The 16,380-nt window shown below is 42.8% G+C and overlaps 2 protein-coding genes across 2 annotated transcripts in view; one reads left to right on the top strand and one right to left on the bottom strand.

Annotated features, from left to right (window-relative positions):
- The window catches only part of fam120c (family with sequence similarity 120 member C), a 38,816-nt gene extending 27,034 nt beyond the window's left edge, over nt 1-11,782 (bottom strand). Inside the window, exons 1-6 of the mRNA XM_008290169.1 lie at nt 10,229-11,782; nt 7,367-7,613; nt 7,143-7,225; nt 5,137-5,265; nt 891-993; nt 661-734 (exon numbers count right to left, since the gene is read on the bottom strand). Coding sequence (XP_008288391.1) covers nt 661-734; nt 891-993; nt 5,137-5,265; nt 7,143-7,225; nt 7,367-7,613; nt 10,229-10,744 — 1,152 coding nt within the window. The 5' untranslated portion in view covers nt 10,745-11,782. The remainder of the gene's footprint in view (nt 1-660; nt 735-890; nt 994-5,136; nt 5,266-7,142; nt 7,226-7,366; nt 7,614-10,228) is intronic.
- A 3,396-nt stretch (nt 11,783-15,178) lies between these two features.
- The window catches only part of LOC103363420 (isocitrate dehydrogenase [NAD] subunit gamma, mitochondrial-like), a 13,981-nt gene continuing 12,779 nt past the window's right edge, over nt 15,179-16,380 (top strand). Inside the window, exon 1 of the mRNA XM_008290174.1 lies at nt 15,179-15,237. Within this exon, the coding sequence (XP_008288396.1) occupies nt 15,179-15,237 (59 nt within the window). The remainder of the gene's footprint in view (nt 15,238-16,380) is intronic.

The raw sequence follows: 16,380 nt of genomic DNA, 5'->3' as shown, positions 1-16,380 counted from the left end.
TTCGAGGCTCTGATTGTCAGTCTGCCGCTCTGCTCACGGCATGAACCAGAGACTCACAGCTGATTGGCTGATTGATACGCTTTCAAAATAAAAGCTCAAAGATGCAAAAAGATCCTGATAAGGGTTTGTGAAATATGCTGGCGTTTCACAATAGAATGTACTTCTATAAATTACACCTGATGTACAACTACAACAGAACGTACTAAACAGCAAAACTCCAACATTTATTCTGAAATGTCCATCGCTTTTCGAAACTTTTCATTTTTTAAATCAATCTTGAATAAGAACAATGAAACCAGGGAGCTTCTCTTTGTAATTATCTTCCGGTCACGCAAGAAAAACAACAGAATTAAAGATTAACAGATGAAGGAAGTCGGTTGTGTCTAATTACAGGTCGGTTCAACTGTCCTATTTTATCACACGTTCAACTAGAGGCATCTAATCAAGGCTGGTGGAAGGATGTGGGATGTGAAGGACGCCACCCTCCTCCCTCAGCCACCTTTTCCCCCCTAAATGAGCACATGCCACAAAGGGATTTCAAACCAAAAAAAAAAAAAAACACTTAATCCACTCGGCTACATGTACATTCATGTAGAGAGGAGTACGGTTACACACACTTTAAAGAAAACGGAAGGATTACCAAGCAAGAGAGGAATCTACCTGATTCTTTCCAGGCTGCATCGGTCCCATGTGGCCAGGTGGTCCCCCAAATGGAGTGGGTCCGAACCCAGGTACTGCGAGACAAAAAAAAATGCAAAGAATTCATTAAAAAAAAAACAGAAGAAGTTTCTGCTCACGGTAAATAAAAAATACATTCGGCGAGCCAAAAGCGATTACGTAACGGAGGTCCTGCTTCGTGAACTTGCTTTTCCGAGCCGTTTACTACTCACAGATGAAAGAGGAGGGCCCCATGTTAGGCGAGCGTGGTTTGGAGGCAGCTGAGAAATACTCCACAGCTTTCTTGAATCGCTCCACCTTGTCCTCCATGCGAGACTGCGAAGCAAACAAGAAACAAGACAATCAAATAAAAGAAGAAAAGAAAAGCACCTGGAACGTTCTCAGGATTAAACATCAACCAATATGGGATTTTCCAGGGATGGTAATCGGTTAAAAAGACGACAGACTGCAAATATTTGGAAGCGATATTCATTAAATGTTAGATTTTAACATCATGTGATAACAAGGATCCCATCATTCATAGAATAGAATAGAACTTCATTGATCCCTTTGGTGGAAGCCTCAGGGAAATTGCTGAATAACATAACACATATATATAAAACAAGGCTTCTTCAAATAATGAGGATTACTTTCACTGAATATGTAAAATAGAAATCAGTTTGTCTCTGTTTTCTTCATCTTTCACTGTTCTCTTACTCTAATTGCCCATTAAGATCCAGATCTGAAAGCCTTGTTAGTTATTGTTCCAGATTAATCTGTGGCTGCCTCCTCGTTGAGCCGCTAGCCGTTAGCGTAGCATGCCATTAAGTATGTAATTTTCTGTTTTTTCAGGTTGTGTCTCTTGCTGGGACCAAAGGGTGACCACAGACAGACCCAAAGAACTGCTATGAATTTATCGATAATCGGTTAATAAAAATAACAATAGATAATCGATAAAATCAAAAATACCTGCCCCCACAATCGATCTATCCCGACTCAGGATTCTAGCGTGCGTTTTCTAACCACGTGGAACACCGGTGTCATTACTAACCACAGGAATCAATGGGTCAGACTCGAAAAACTGGTTTAATTTTTGGTATTCCAGATCAGATTCGTTGGAGGACGACACTCCCAATATTCTTTATTTTTCTAATTGTCAAGAAAACTACTTCCCTGCTCTGTCTGTGACACTCAGCCACCAACCCCTCGGCTACCGCTGCAGCTAAAAATATGAAACTGGAGGAAAATTTATTTTAAAAAAAAGAAAAAAAAAAGGGGGTCACAAATACGCTGTATATGTTTCTAAATGTCTACATTAGCAGAGATGATACTGCGTTTGCTGGGGACTACATTCTGTCACGCATGGTCACACACTGAATACTCCAGAGAAGGTTTTTATAGGAACAAGAAAGTGGGATTAAAAATAAATGCTGTTCCATTTCTCTGAACAACAATGGAGCTCTATAACGACGATTAGTCACGCATATTAAGATTTGAAGACAACCTGCTTCACTACGATGAATGTTTGTCGACAATGGGAAGAATATGGAACAAAAGATATTAAACCAAACGACAACCTGCTGCTGCTGCTCAGGTCCAGGAGCTTCAACTTACAACAACAAAAAAACAACAACCTGAGCAATGCAACGTTCCCACAACAAAGAGGGAAAAATCTTTTATCTGGCCTTCTGCAGCTCTTTTGTCACCTGAGACCAAGCGGGAGCCTGAACAACCTGTTGGGTTTGTATAACATGTCACAGCGCTACACGGGGTATTTATTCAGGTGAGCTGGCGACACAATAAAAAAAATTTAATTCATATTACATACTCATTCTTTAAACTGCTTGTTTGATCAAAGATTTTCAGTTTACGTCTGACAAAGAAAAGCCGGAACAACTGAGGAAACTATAAAACTATCACAACTGCTGACCAACTATTAGATTAGTCAACAAACTCTTCTTCTTCTTACTTTCACTGCACCGAGTTAAGTTTCAGCCGTTACAGTTTTAGCTCAGCCTCCCAGCGAAGCATAAACCGTTCGCCATCATAACAAGACAAACGAGACCACTTGGTCTTCTTTAGCTGCCTGAAACACAATGGCATGTGTTTGCACAGCAGCCTCGCAGCGGGGGATTGTCGCGCCAAGCTGCACCGCTGTGGTTCTGTTAGGCAGCCGGCCCGAGTCCTGCCTTCAGCACATAAACCGCCCCGGATCATTTGAGAGAAAACAGCCTCTTTCTGTTGAGCTCCTGATAAATTTTAAGCTCGAACCTTGAACGTCTGTGCCTATGAGTCTGTTTCCACTCCTGGTACAAGAGCCAGCGTGCGGCCATTTTGGTTGCACATCAAGAATCTGCCAAGCGTGACTGAACATTTTCATTGTGCCTCTGATATTGAGCAGATCTGCTTCCCTGAGTGACCCGCCCAGGTAGACACAATCCCTCAGCTTGAACTGAAATCAGAACTATTAGCTCTTTCCAAACTAATATTTGGTAACACAGCTGTCTGAGTTACGAGCGCTGCAGCAACAGAACGGAGACTAGAAGCTTCTCTGTGCACGGCTAGCGTCTACCGCTGCTTGTGAGGCGTTTAGGGAGCATCGGTAAACCGTAGCTTCAGAAAACAAGCCATGTTAGACTCTCTGCATGCACACCCACCAACAACAAGTTTATCTGCAACCTGTGGAAAACACTGAGCTGTGATCAAGTTTAGCATTGAGTGCAAAAAAACACAACTAAGGCACAAACTTTCTGAACTGAAACCTTAAAAATGTCTCCAAGGAACTCCTCCTGCACTGAGTCAGGACCGATAATAACATTGAACACAGCGTATAATACAGCCAAAGAACAGCCAACATTTACTGACTTTAGCTCCCAGATCATCCACATGAAAGAGAACAGTTTAAATGCACAAACACACCTTTGTCCCCGTTCACAAGCATTTACTGAGAACCGACCAAAAAGGAAGCACTTCATATGAAATGAAAACTTTCAGGTGCACCTACATTTAAAAAACGAGGCGCACCGGTGCGACCAACACAAAGGTTTGCCTGGAGCAGTGATTACTTTGCTGTTTATTTATTGCTTTCAGCCACAGACTTTAAATTACTGCTTCTAAAAACTCAACATTTCCTGCTTCACACTAAAATCTTTCCACCAGTGAACCAACTTTAAACTGATCGGGTTTATTCTGGAGTTAGCAGCACCTTTATTCCTGTTTACAATCAATTACCGTAATGTCCAGACTATAAGCCGCTACTTTCTTCACACGCTTTGAACACTGTGGCTTAACCAATGATGCAGCTAATTTATGGATTTTTACGAGTTTTACGAATTTGCCTCGAGACAAAAGTGACATTGAGAGCGAAAGAGAGACTGAGGAAGTGTGTGACGAAGGAATTCTGAGGCTGAAGAAGACGACTTTAGTGGTTCTAGTGGCAGGAGGAAGATGAAGATAGCGATCAATGACTTTTCCTGGTAGGCTGCTGTAGTTATATTTTCTTAACCAGCCGTGTTACAGGAACTGTTTGTAAAAAAGCATTTACGTATTTGTGTATGTTACCGGTACGTATTTAACTAAAAGCTAAAAAAGCTTTCTGCGTAAATATCTCATGTTACAACGTGGACACCTGCAGCTTACAGACAAGTGCGGCCTGTATTTGTACACAACTTAGTGGGTGCGGCTTATATTCAGGTGCCTCAATAGTCCAACATTTACGGTAATAAAAAATGGAGCGTTTTAATGTGTTATATTTAGTGCCAAAAGGTGCCGTAAAAGTTTTGGAGTGCATCGAAATGATGTGCAGGTGCAAAGTTAGTGTGGAGCGGTGATTATTTTGCTGTTTCTTCATCGCTTTCGGCTACAGACCGTGCTATGCTGCTGCTGCTTCTACAAACCAAACATTTCCTGTTATTACTGCTTCACACTGAAATCATTTTATAGTTTGTTTTTTTCTACATTAAACCGGCTGCGTTAAGTTAGCCGAGCTTCATTAGCGGTTCAGGTAAACAAGTTAATCTTGCTGCCGCGGGGTTCAGTAGAAAAAAAACAAAACAAAGTCTGATTGCCTGACCCCACCACAAAGGAAACCCCCCACCCCCACCCCCACTCATCGAATGTCAGAAAGCAGTAACATGACAAATAGCATTGAAACACGAAACAGTAAAATCTCCATTTACAAACCGCTGACCAACTATACAATATGACCTTTACTTGTAATCGACACTGTAATCGCTCCAGCAGCTTCTGATGACTAACTAATCCTGCTGCACACAGATTTATATAAGATACGGGGCAGCGCCATAGTTCAGCAGCGAAGTGTGAGGAAGTACAGATGCTGACTCAGGCCTTAAGTCAACAGCGACGACCTATTTCACCGTCAGTCTGGTATGTAAAGCCAAACAAGCCACGTTCACTGTTCTAGCAAAATACGAAAAGAGTGACCCTCGATTCACCAATACGAGGACGTGCGTGACCTACCTGTGACTGTTTGAAGACATCTCTGGCGATGGCGTCGAGGTTCCCCAGGTCTTTGATGGAGGAGACGTACTCTGAGACGGCTTTGATCACCACCTCACAGGGCGGCAGCACCAACTGATGGGCTCGCACCTGACAGAGCGGCACAACAAAAGGTGTTCATGCATACATACAGGGAGCTGAGCGACACCGTGAAAGGACTCTCAGAGGCAGATTTGGACTCACGCAGAGCAGCTCCTGTTTCTGGTTGATGGATTATTTGTTATTTCAGTGATAAATTTCGACAAGCGTTCGTGTCCTCGAGTACAAATTCAAAAGACAACACAGACTTTAAAAAATCTAAACTCCATTTTGGTCTCAAAAGTGACAAATGTGAAGAATCTGCCTTCGATTCCGGCTGTCTTGAAAAATAAACTCCGTCTGATTCAGCTCTTTCCCGGCTCGTGGAGTTAAAGCTTAATTCTGCCGCGAGGTCTGATTAAGAGCGACGGCAAAAACTAACTGCCTCGCAAGTTTATGAGCCATAACGCATAATGGATGCCTTTGAAAGCGGTGGATGAGATCACAGTATTAGAATACTCACATTCAGGGCAGCGCTGACGGCTTTATTTGGCCGTTAGCGTTTATGAAGTCTGCCTGTAAACTGCCACCTTCATCCAAATTTATCTGATCTGTGAGTATGATCAATAACAGCCAACATCTGAAACAAACATTTCTAGTTTTTCTTGGTCATGTGGAACCATTCTGGCCCACTGCATCCAAACATTCTTAGTTTTACTGTGACATTCAAAAAGAAATCAAACATGTTTAGTTATACGTACAAATACGTCCTCTTTCATATCTCCTGTATAAACAATGACCAGGACAGTTTGTCTAAGATTAAGATTGTTTAGTCTAACATGAAAAAAATGATTCTGTACAAAGTTCATTTAATTCACTTCTGTAGACAAACTGAAACAGATGCAAAAAATAAGTTTGTTTTTAATTTTCTAGTTATTTGAATGTTTTACTTCCTCTCACTAAAATATGAATTCCAATCATTTCTGTTTTGTGATTTTATTAACGTTTCCTGCAAATATTTCCATGTGTGATATTATTGTGAAACAGAAGTGAGATCTGGAAATGTAAATAGATTTTTTATTTTTAAATTCTGTTCGGTCATCACTTTCTAATTACACGCATTTTATTTCTCCCAAAAACCAAACTACGTTTACTTCTAATCACTAAATTATTTAATCAAATCTTTTTTTAGGATGCTGTTAATTCACATTTTCAGCATGTTTCACAATAAAAGCCTTCTACAGGACCACAGGTGGGCTTTTATTGTGAAACAGATATGAATTTGTAAAATATATATATTTCTTTTTCATTCTGGTGTTTAATCGTCACTTTCTAATTATCTGAACATTGATTCCTTCAAACTATGTCTCCTTCTGATTTCAGTTTTGTGATTTTAGGAAGTTTTCAACATTTTTTTTTTGCAAATGTTTCACAATAAAAGCCTTTGATAGGCCCACAGGTGGGCTTTTATTGTGAAACAGATGTGGAGTTTGCAATAACAGTACAAACAAATCAATAGAACAAATACACAACGTTTAAAATGTTCACCTAATATTGCAGAATAAGATTTAAAGTCTGACTAAGATACCTCATGCCTTTATTCTTGTTATTTTGAGGGAAACTATTTTGGACCATTTGCGCAAGTTTGTGGAATTTGCTAAATTAAATTTAAAAATCAGATATAATTTTATAAAGTAAAATTGAGAGGGAATTATATAACCGACGGCCTCCTGAGACGCTCAGTGAAACATTTAGTCATGACTCGTCTCTCCTCCGTGGAGCCAGAACGCTGTGGAGGGCGGAGACATGATGGAGAGGAGTTCTGACAACATCCTCCTCTCCGCGGCTGCACGTCCATTCTCCAGCTCCACCCGCAGGACGGCATGCTAGTGCTAGAGCTAATATTTCCTCAGAGTAAACTGCGTTGTGGACGTAGCGGCATTGGGTACCTTGAGGGAAGCTAGTGGGTGTTCTGGTCCCAGCAGACTCCAGTGGAAGGCAGCCAGGTCCTCATCAGGCAGAATATGATTTCCTGCAAGTAAGAGGCTCTTTGAAATGTTTGCTGCGTCAATGAAAAACAACGACAGACGAAGCACGCTGCCAGAAATACAACTGGGCCTTTCAGCGGAGAGCGAGAAAGACAAACGAGGGACACGTGTTTGGTTGTCCTCACCTAGCAGAGCAGCGAAGCAGGGCAGGTGCTGTGTCTTGAGCCCGAGCTGCCTGGCGGCCTCAGACAGCAGGTACTGGTGTGTGGTCAGGTTCTTGCCGTTCCAGCTCAGTTTGAGCGCGTGCGAAGAGAAGTAGGCGGGTACGTTGCACAGGGCGAACTCGGAGTCCTGAGCGATCAGGCCGGCGAATCCGTAGTCCCTGTAGAGAGACAGCACTTCCTGGTGGTGGTCCTCCAAAGTCTGTACAACCTGTGGATGCACAACGGACAGACTGAGTCTCCTGCAGCCGAAAAGATTGAAACATGCAGTCACCCTCTGTCTCATATTGGAAGCACAAGCAGTGCAGTAGTTTGAAGCTGCAGTGGTTCGTTGATCAGTTAGCTGATCAACAGAAAGTTGTTTAAGTGCTATTTTTAGGAGGAAATGTCAAATTACTACAGATCCAGGTCCTGTTTTTTCTGTTTTACTTTATTTTTTAATCACTGTTAAGGGAACACGTTGTATTTTGGTCTGTTGATTAGAAAGAAAGTTGAAACAAATTATTCTCCAATGTTTTAGTGACAAAACTATTAATAAAGAAAAAGAGGGACTAATCAGTCTGCACTGAAAATAACATTTAATATTTATTTAAGCCAGGGGTGTCCAATCCTGGTCCTGGAGGGCCACAGTCCTGCATGTTTTAGATGTTTCCCTCTTCCAACACACCTGATTCAAATGATCAGGATCGTTATCAGGCTTCTGCAGAGCTTGATGATGAGCTGATCATTTGAATCAGGTGTGTTGGAAGAAGGGAAACATCTAAAACATGCAGGACTGTGGCCCTCGAGGACCAGGATTGGACACCCTTGGCTTAAGCTGTTCAGGGAAAAGAAAAAGCTTGTGTTCTTAATATTTTCTGAAATATTTAGAAAAATGTCTTGTGGGAGATGTACCAGCACAAACACCAAACTGTATCGTGTTGCTCAGACGTTATTTCTAACTGAAATAATTAGAATTTCTACTGAGTTTGTGTGGAATTATTCTTTGACCGTTTCGTTTTCTCCTGTTTTTTGCCTACAGTAGCTGTTTCTGTATAATTTCATGCAGACAATGGAGAAAAAAAATGCCTAAGAGAGTAAAAATAAGTGTAAAAATATGGAGCGACAACAGTGAACCTGACGAGCTAACATGCTAGCAGTCACTGCTATACACTCGTTTGATGATGGATGTAGAGACGACAGACCGCCGGTGGTGCTGACATTTCGTATACCAGCAAAATACTTTTGCTCCGTGACCCATGGCGACACTTCATAAACCATTGTTCGCTTGCAAAAATGCATCTGTGCTGCATCAGGTACTTTTAATTTACTGGTGATGCAGAAATCTGGACGTACAGCGACATGAATTCTTTAGAAAGCAGTGATGCAGAACCAAAACGGTGCATGAGAGAGAGCAGGGTGATGCCAGAATTGTTATGTTAATCATGTTAATCACCGGCACAGTTAATCAATGTGAAAACTAAATAATTACCCCGAGTTACTTTATTAAAAATCTATTTAATGAGCTGATAATCAAATGTTCAAATGAATGCGATATGGGACAAGGGTGGCGAGGACGATTATGAGGAAACTGTTAGATGGCAGACTTATTTAAACTGCTTCATGTTGTCACTCACTGACAATAAAACTGAAAATAATTTAATTTGAACTGTCAGAACTATGCATGAGCAACAATTCCCAACAAAGGCCGGCATGCAACAGACAAGAAGCTAGCCCCAAAGCAATAGCTGCAGAGATGTGAACGGCGATGAGTGTAGTGAGGGTGTAATCCAAGCAGGGATACTTGGAGCTGCAGAAACAGGACTGTTTCTCAGAATACAGGTAGGAAAAACAAGCGAGCACACATGGGAACTGTGAGTAATGATGCTGTACAAGCGCAAGAAGCATCAGAGTGCGTTGTAGTGTAATGTGGGTGGGATTTTTCTATTCTAACAAGTATCCTCTCAGGATACACTATGGCATTGTGTTTTAGTTACGCCAGCATGCAAGCAGATGGAAAAGTAGATCAAAGGCACAACGTGACAGCGGCTGAAGCTGACAGGAGGGAACCTTGACAGGCAATCGGTGGTTAGGTTGCATTTATGGCAGGCCGTTGTGACTCACACTCACCTCACTATATCCAGTATAGCAGCCTAATAATAGTAAAGTGTGCAGCACATCAACCTCGTCCTGCTATGGCTTGTATCAGGGCAAATACTACCGTGTCATGAGGTTAAATGCACAAAAATAGCAAATTATTCTGACTGTTCTCAAACGCAGAGCTACTGGAATGCACAGAATAATACAAAATGTGCCACAGTGAGGAACTGGGGGGCTATAAATAGGGTTTCCACTCAGCAACTCTTCAACAATGTATGTAAAGGTTCATTGAGTTCCTGTTATGTAATATATAGGCTAGACTAGGTCACTCTTTAAGATGCATGCTTCCAAACCTACTTAAATACAGAAGCACAGTCTGGTTCGCCTGCAGCTGCTCCTCAATTTATCTTTAGACAAACACAAAATCAGTTGCACTGGTTTTATTTCTCCTCCCAGCAGGCCATCCCAGACACATGCATGGGAGCAGGGAGCAGCCTGTTTGTCAAACTGTGTGTGCATTATTGCAAATCATTAAACAACCAGTGCCAGGCGGATTCATTCCGGCGGTCAGAGCCGGTAGCTGCTGCTGCTGCTGCTGCTGGCCGCAAACTGGAAGGAGTTAAAACGGCTCTGCATGATGTAAGCTGCTAAATGGGCGTGTAGCACTAAAAGGGCAAGTGTAAAATGAACGGCCTGCCATACGACCACAATAAAACAACTTCACAAAGCCATGATCACTTTGCTCACCCGCACTCGGAAGCGGAACATGGCGAGGCGCACGCAGTGGCTGAGGCAGGCCGGGGGCAGGAACCATGCCCGGGGAGGCGGGGTGGCCTTGCTGCCGACGTGGTTGACTATCAGCTGCGCCGTCTGTCGCTGGCCCTGAGCTCGCCGCGCCCACTCGGGCCAGCGCTCCTTCCCCAGTGTGCCGTTGAAAACCACGACCAGCTCCAGGCCCCCCTGATACAGGCAGGCCTGAGACAGGGCAGCCAGGTAGCCCAGCATGGCGTTCCACTCGCCTCCGCACACCCAGTCCGTCTGGTAGCCGCCGTACAGCCGCTGCAGGCCGGAGTCAGCGTCGATTAGGATCCTGGCGGGCGGGGGCGGGGGAGGCATGGGCCCGGGGTGATGTGGGTGGTGGTGCGGGTGATGGTGGTGAGGGGGCTGGCGGGCCGCGGTACGGGCGAGCTTCAGGAGGTCCACCGGGACTGCGGCCCCGGGACACCGCTTCTCTAAATACTCTTGAAAGCCCTGCACTCCCATGACGGTGTTGTTGAGCCGGTGCGTCTGGCCGGGAGCGGGCTCTGAATACGTTCTGTACGCCGTGGTGCTGCTGTGTTGTGGGGCGAGACCGTAGCTAGCTGTGCACTTCGGGCAAAGCTAGCTGGTCTCCGCTGTAGTGACTAACTAGTTTAGTTAACCTGCGAAACTACTTCTCCGTCGCCGTAGACTAGCGAGACGAGTCACCGCGCACCGCCGCGTTGCTAATGGTGCTAACTTCCAGATACCGAACAGCCAATTTCTCAGTTTTGGTCGCGGGTGCTCAGTTTAGTGTCCATCCCTGTGGATTTTTTTGGTGAGATGCCAGCAAGGCCAGTGTAGCTACCTACAGGCAGAAAAAGTTCAACACATTCCCCGCACCCATAATTTGGCTTCAACACAACCGGCGTACGAAATGTAGTTGGCAGCAAGTAACGGAAACGCAGCGAGGTGGTGGATGTTTACGGAGAAATGTCTACAAAAAAAAAAAAGAAGCAATGATCCTGCTGGTTGGTGCACATGAAACAGATGCAATACTGCGCATTAGTTAGCAACCCGCAGGCTGGACGGCCAGTTCGCGGACATGATGTTGAACCGAGCGGCTCGAAAAATCGGGAGTTTTTATCTGACAGCTGAAAACCTTGTCATGTACTCTGAGCTAGCTCCGGCGGATTTCAGCACGTGTGCGGCGGTAGTTTGTCGGCTCGCCGGTGTCAGAAGGTGAATTAAAAAACAAAAGTACAGAGCAGAGAGCCCGGCTGACTGGCTAGCTGGACTAATATTTGCTAACTGTGGCTAGCTGCTAGCTGCTGGCAGGGTCCCCGGCGTGATTTGACGCGTCAACTCCCGAAGACAAGTCCGGGGCGGACACGACGCGGAATGAGATGGATGTTTAACGAAATAAAAGAAAAGTAACTAAAAGAAAATAAAAATAAAAGCCCGATGGTGCCTCCCTCGCTTTCTTCCACACTCACGGCTTCATGTTGCAGAGGGGAACATTACTTCCAAGCGACATCAGCCATCTTGCGACTTCCTCGCGGCCCAGTGGAGTGGGAGGGAAGGCGGAGGGAGGTGAGGGAGGAGGCGCGGCCGCGGGGGACGCTGGGAAATGTAGTCCGGCGGCGGCGCTACGTCCAAAGACAAAGCTGTGCTGGCAGAGCGAGAAAAACTACAACTACCAGCGGAAAGACGCCGACAGTTTGGATGAGGATGAAAAGCTGGAGAGTAGAATTTCTCAAAGTGGTCCACAAGTGAATCAAGTAGAAACGCTGCTGTTTTGTCAGTTTAAAATCCCAAACCCGGATTCCAACTGTGTGTTCGCTAAATAAACACATAAAACGCAATCCTTCATACAACTGCTGCTGCCTTACACAAATGTTGATCTGTGCTGTGGTGGCACTAAACACGTGCTTGAGCAAACGATGCTGGAAATACAACAAGTGACAACAAGAGAGTTTGAATATTAAATATGAATCAGTGGTAATTTAATCCACGCGCAGTTGCAGAGTGTAACAGGTAGAATGGCGCTGTCCCGTCTGATCTCTGTGAGTCTGTCGCCCCCCGGTGGTTGTGTTCGGTTGTGCTGCTCTCGGAGGAGAAAGTGTTGTGGGAGAAATGAGGAGTGAACTAAGTAGGCCAGCGGGCCCTCAGGGCTCCCTGCTCGGGTTGCCATGGTGATACGGAGGACGGAAGCTTCACAGTCTCCGCATCCTCTCATCAAAAACTACAAACGCTCTCTTAGAGGGGGCACAGGTTAGTGGATGCCCAGTCAAACAACCACAAAAAGCTGCAAAATGACGACAAGGACACACAAAACAACCCCAACATGATGGAAATTAACCACAAAAATGACTAGAAAACCTTGTATTGTCACAAAGTGTCTCTGAATAACCACAAGATGACTTCAAACCAACAGGGAACAAACACAAAGTGATGCAAAACTACAAAACAATGATGTAACAATGAACACAGAGTCACACAGAGCAAAAATAATGACCAAAGAGCGACGCAAAACAATCACAAAATGATGCAGAACAACCACAGTGGCACCAAATACACCAAAAAACACCACAAAAGAGTCAAAAACAACCCGAAAATGACGGAGAATGACCACAAGGTGACACTAAAGGATCCCAAAGACACCCAAAGCTGCACAGACACATTCAAAACAAAAAGCAAGTGACACAAATCAATCAAAAGTGAGTCAAAATGATCCCAAATTGACCAATAACTGATGAATTGACAAAAAAAACAACTACAAGGTGATACGAAACAACAAAGTAATGACAAGTAAGAGCACAGAGCAATGCAAAACGACTACAAACACAAAGTGACCAAAAGCGACAAAAAACAACTAAAAAGAGCAACACAATGCAAAGCAAGGGAAAACAACTACAGAGGCAGGTAAAAGCAACAAAGAGAATTAAAATTACCGATGTGTAATGCTAAACAACTACAAAAAGACACAAAACAACAAAACATGCACAACCACAAAGTGATGCACCACTGGGTGATGCTACAACTACAAAAAAAACCCAGAAAACAACCACAAAACGATGCAAAATGACCACAAAGATGCCAAGAAACAGTCACAAAGACATTCAAAACAAACATAAAGTGACACAAACTGGCCAAACACAACCAACAAACAACCAAAATGAGGTGCAAACAACAAACAAACAATTCTAAATGACTACAAAGTGATGCAAACCAACTACAGAGACAGGTAAGACAAACAAAACAACTACAAGGTGATGCAAAACCACACAAATAATAACAACATGAATTCAAATGACTACAGACCAAAGTGAAATGACAAAAAAGACAGACGATACCAATGATGGCACAAAACAAAAAAGAAAGAACAAATGACCCAAGGGTAACACAAAGCAGCTACAAGAGATTCAAAACAACCACAAAATGATGCAGAATGACCACAAATATACTTAAATGACCAGAAAGAGACCCAAAGCAGCCACAGAAACCAAAAAACAGCCACAAAGTGACACAAAAAAGATGCAGAAATGAACCAAAAACATACATAAAAAGATGCAAAACAAACCAACAAAACAGCTCCAAAGACATTCAAAACAAACAGAAAGTGACACAGTGACAAAAAAACAACCAAAAGAAAGTGCAAACAACCACAAAGCAATGCAAAAATACGAAACAGTGATGCAAAATGACACAAAACAGCCATAAAGTGATGCAGAATGACCACAAAGTCACACAAAACACCCACAGACACCATGAAACACCCACACTGAGACCAAAAGCAGTTACAATATGACACACAGTGACCACACACTGACAAATAGGGAGCAAAAAGAGACTTCAAACTGCCACAAATAGATTCAAAACACAAAGTCACATAAAAGTGACAAAAAAAACAACTAAAAGAAGTGCAAACAACTAAAAAAACAATGCAAAATGACTAAAAAGTGATGCAAAACAGTAGCATTGAGGCAAATGACACGATGCAACCATAAAGTGATGCAGAATGACCACAAAGTTACACAAAAGAAGCATAAAGAGCTCAAAAACAACCACAAAATTCTTAAAAACAACCTAATATGACACAGAATGACTACACAGCGAAAAACAGGGACCAAAAACAGACACAAAACAAACACAAAATGACACAAATTGACAAAACAACAACCAAAAGAAGTGCAAACAACCACAAAGGGACAATTTCTCTGAAGTTCTACCAAAGGGATCAATACAGATCCATCTATCTATCTATCTATCTATCTATCTATCTATCTATCTATCTATCTATCTATCTATCTATCTATATAAAAAGTGATGCAAAACAGTAGCAGTGAGGCAAAATGACACAATACAACCATAAAGTGATGCAGAATGACCACACAGTTACACAAAAGAAGCACAAAGAGACACAAAACAGCCGCAAATAGATTTAAAAGAACCCAATGTGACACAAAATGACCACACAGCGACAAATAGGGACCAAAAAGAGACACAAAACACCCACAAAGAGATTCAACACAAACACAAAGTGACACAAATTAACAAAACAAGACGAGGAAGAAGTGCAAACAACCACAAAGCAATGCAAAATGACTTAACAGTGATGCAAAGTGACCCAAAACAACCATGAAGTGATGCAGAATAACCAGTGGGTGATGCAAGACAACAACAAGAAGACACACAACAACCACACTGGGACTCTAAACTAATCACAAAATTGCAGCAAACAACACAACAACAGATTAAATTTAATAAATTCTGGCACCGAGGAAGAAATAAATGCAACAGAAGGCCCGTCCTCTGGGTGACTCTCTCTCTCTCTCTCTCTCTCTCTCTCTGTGTGTGTGTGTGTGTGTGTGACACTAAAAGAGATTAACCGGGAGCGCGCCGCTCGCCCCCGGCTCCTCCTCCTCCTCCTCCTCCATCTCCCGGGGGACGGTGACCATGACGGCCCGCTGTGTGCGCTCTCTGTCCGGATCCCTGCAGCTGCTGCTCCGCAACCGGTGGCCGAAGGTAGGAGGGAACATTAACGTTAGTCCAGCAGCAGAACAACACATAACTAAGTTAAGTGGCCGCGTTTTAACTGGTTAACCGGTTAGTTAAAGTGGTGGAGCAGCTAAGCAGATTACTGGTTAGTTAGTTAGCTAACCGGCTAACGTTAGCTGGTTAGAGGCGCTGTCCGTTCAGCACCACCAACTTTACATTTAACTTCCTCCACAGACACACGGCGGTAAACGGAGACTTGGACTGAAGCTGCAGGCATTAATTATTCAGAGTCCACTGCTGTTGATCGAGTTAACTTCTCCTGCCTTCACAAATAACCTCTAAAATACACTGCATGTTTAAATGGACTTAGTTTATTTATAAGAGATAATAGGTGCTAGGTCTAAGTGCTAGTTCTAAAAAATAAACACTACTGCACATATTTTTAATTACTAGTAATACTGATAGAGTATTATTATTGCATATAAGTAAAAACAATACCAAAAATAGCTCACATATTCTAATGTGTGTATTGTTATTTTACAAGACCAGATAAAAACTACAATATTCAAAGACAACAAGTGTGCAACACCTGCTGCATGTTAGTGTTAAACTCCTAAAGAAAGACAAGTAAAACAAACGCAAACACACCTCAGTCATGTGGATTATTTGATTGGATATTAAATTACTTGTTTTCAGTCTGTTAAAAATATATGTTTGAGGTAGAAATGAGCACAAATATGTCAACTTTCGCGCTGTTTTTGGACAAATTCATAAATAGTAAATATCAGATTAACTTAAAATGCAAAGTGTTGTTACACACAAGTAATTCAACTCCCTTTGGTAGTGTAGTGTGGCTCAAAATAACAATGACAAGTATCCGCAAAGTGACATAAAATAACCACAAAGTGACACGGTGATGTAAAATGACAATAAAAAATGAACATAAAACATCCACAAACCGGCACAAAATGACCAGAAAGTGACACAAGACAATTGTAAAGTAATTCAGAATGACCGCAGAGTGATGAACAGCAACCAAAAGTGACCCAGAACAACCACAGAGTCCACAAATTGACACAAAAGAACACAAATAGACAAGAAATCACCACAAATTAATCCACTAGATAATAACAAAGTGATGTAAAATGACCACAGACTGA

Source organism: Stegastes partitus, unplaced genomic scaffold, assembly GCF_000690725.1.
Source record: "Stegastes partitus isolate 25-593 unplaced genomic scaffold, Stegastes_partitus-1.0.2 Scaffold658, whole genome shotgun sequence".
NCBI classification, from domain to species: Eukaryota; Metazoa; Chordata; class Actinopteri; family Pomacentridae; genus Stegastes; species Stegastes partitus.
The sequence above is the reverse complement of the archived record's forward strand: the minus strand, read 5'-3'. Positions and strand labels throughout refer to the sequence as shown.